This window comes from Otolemur garnettii, unplaced genomic scaffold (genome assembly GCF_000181295.1).
Source record: "Otolemur garnettii isolate 467f Iridium unplaced genomic scaffold, OtoGar3 scaffold00061, whole genome shotgun sequence".
Classification (NCBI taxonomy): Eukaryota; Metazoa; Chordata; class Mammalia; order Primates; family Galagidae; genus Otolemur; species Otolemur garnettii.
Window position 1 is genome coordinate 2801865 of NW_003852456.1, and position 1599 is coordinate 2803463.

The 1599-nt window shown below is 42.8% G+C and overlaps 1 protein-coding gene across 1 annotated transcript in view; it reads left to right on the forward strand.

Annotated features, from left to right (window-relative positions):
• CASP3 (caspase 3) overlaps positions 1-1599 on the forward strand; it is a 20269-nt gene that overhangs the window by 15928 nt on the left and 2742 nt on the right. Inside the window, exon 3 of the mRNA XM_003792784.3 lies at positions 314-438. Within this exon, the coding sequence (XP_003792832.1) occupies positions 314-438 (125 nt within the window). The remainder of the gene's footprint in view (positions 1-313; positions 439-1599) is intronic.

Consider the following 1599-nt stretch of genomic DNA (forward strand, 5'->3'; position numbering starts at 1 on the left):
GGCTGGATTCGAACCCGCCACCTTAGGTGTATGTGGCTGGCGCCTTGGCCACTTGAGCCAGAGGCACTGAGCCTCCTTCTGGGCTTTGACATGGCATCTGCGTAGCCTTCAGCTTTCACTGGCCTTGTGGCGCATCATTTCCTCATCTATAAAATGTGCTCGTGTGAAATTTAAATGAGGAAAAGCCTGAAGCACAAAGTCCGGCCATCTTAAGGAATGTTGATGCTTCTTGTGAGTTATAAAAGTTGTGTTAATGTAAATGGAAAGATTGGTCATTTCTACCCTGGTAAACTATTGTGTGATTTCCAAACAGAAAGATCATCCATGGAAGCAAATCAATGGACTCTGGAATATCCTTGGACACTAGATATAAAATGGATTATCCTGAAATGGGTTTATGTATAATAATTAATAATAAGAACTTTCACGAAAGTACAGGTATGTACCTTACATAATTTTTGATCCTTTTTCAGATATCTGTGCCATTTACATTTGATATAACATAAAAAGCAGTATCGACAGGTGATTAGGCAGAAAACAATGACACAGACCAGCTGTGTACTTAACTCGCTGCCTCTCTTTTATCCCAGTGGAAGGGTCTTAACAAATAGTAGGTAGCAGTACTACAAAGCACGTCACAGATACTGTCTCCTTTAACCTTTACCTGGAAAGTAACTCCTGTTTGACTTTGGAAGGCAAAACCCCTGCAGAGTCACACAGGTAACAGTAGCAGGGGGCTGAGGCTTGTTCTGCCTGACTTGGAGCCTGGCCTCCCACCCCACCTTCTGTTCTGCTTGTGTCCTTTACCTTCACGTGCTCTGTTGCCTTTCCCTCCTGTCCTACACAGCTGACAGAGACTCCCCATCTTCTCCTAATTCCTCTATCTCCCATCTTTCCTCAGTTTTGAATATGTGTAGTTTAAGTTTGCCGTATTACTTTTCCCCACTCCTTCTTGAATCTATCTTTGTCTGTATGAAAAGTGCCGTGGAGGAGTGGGAGGAAGCCAGGAGCCTGGGGACAGGCCCAGCACCAGCTCTGTCACCACAGACTTCTTACCTGATGTGTCACCTCTGTGCAGACGAAGCTGGTGGTGATAACTGTCTCATGGTGGCTGGAAGGATTTGAGGGCAGTTCCCCACAGCAGAATGCCTGATGAACAGTATTGACATTGAGGGTTTTTTCCTGAAAAGTTATTATGAAAGTGGTAATACTGGGGCAGTACCTGTGGCTCAAGGAGTAGGGCACCAGGCCCATATATTGGAGGTGGTGGGTTCAAACCCGGCCGAGGCCAAAAAAACAAAAGTAAGAAAGTGGTAATGCTATCTTTAAACTGTTCGGGAGTTAGAATCAAAGAATTGTAGTTCCTCTGAGTGTAAGAAATGTGTATGTATTTAATTTTTTCTTGAAAATATAATCATGTTGTTTTCTGGTCTTTTTTTGTTTGTTTGTTTAAACAACCACCTTTTGCTGGCAAACTTGTATCTACAAAAATAGCAGCAACAGTATGAATCATAATTTATTTTTCCAAAATCCTGTTGGCCACTTAAGATTTAAATTGTCACTGTTTTTCAAAGCAGCTGGGAGAGATCACCCGTAGCT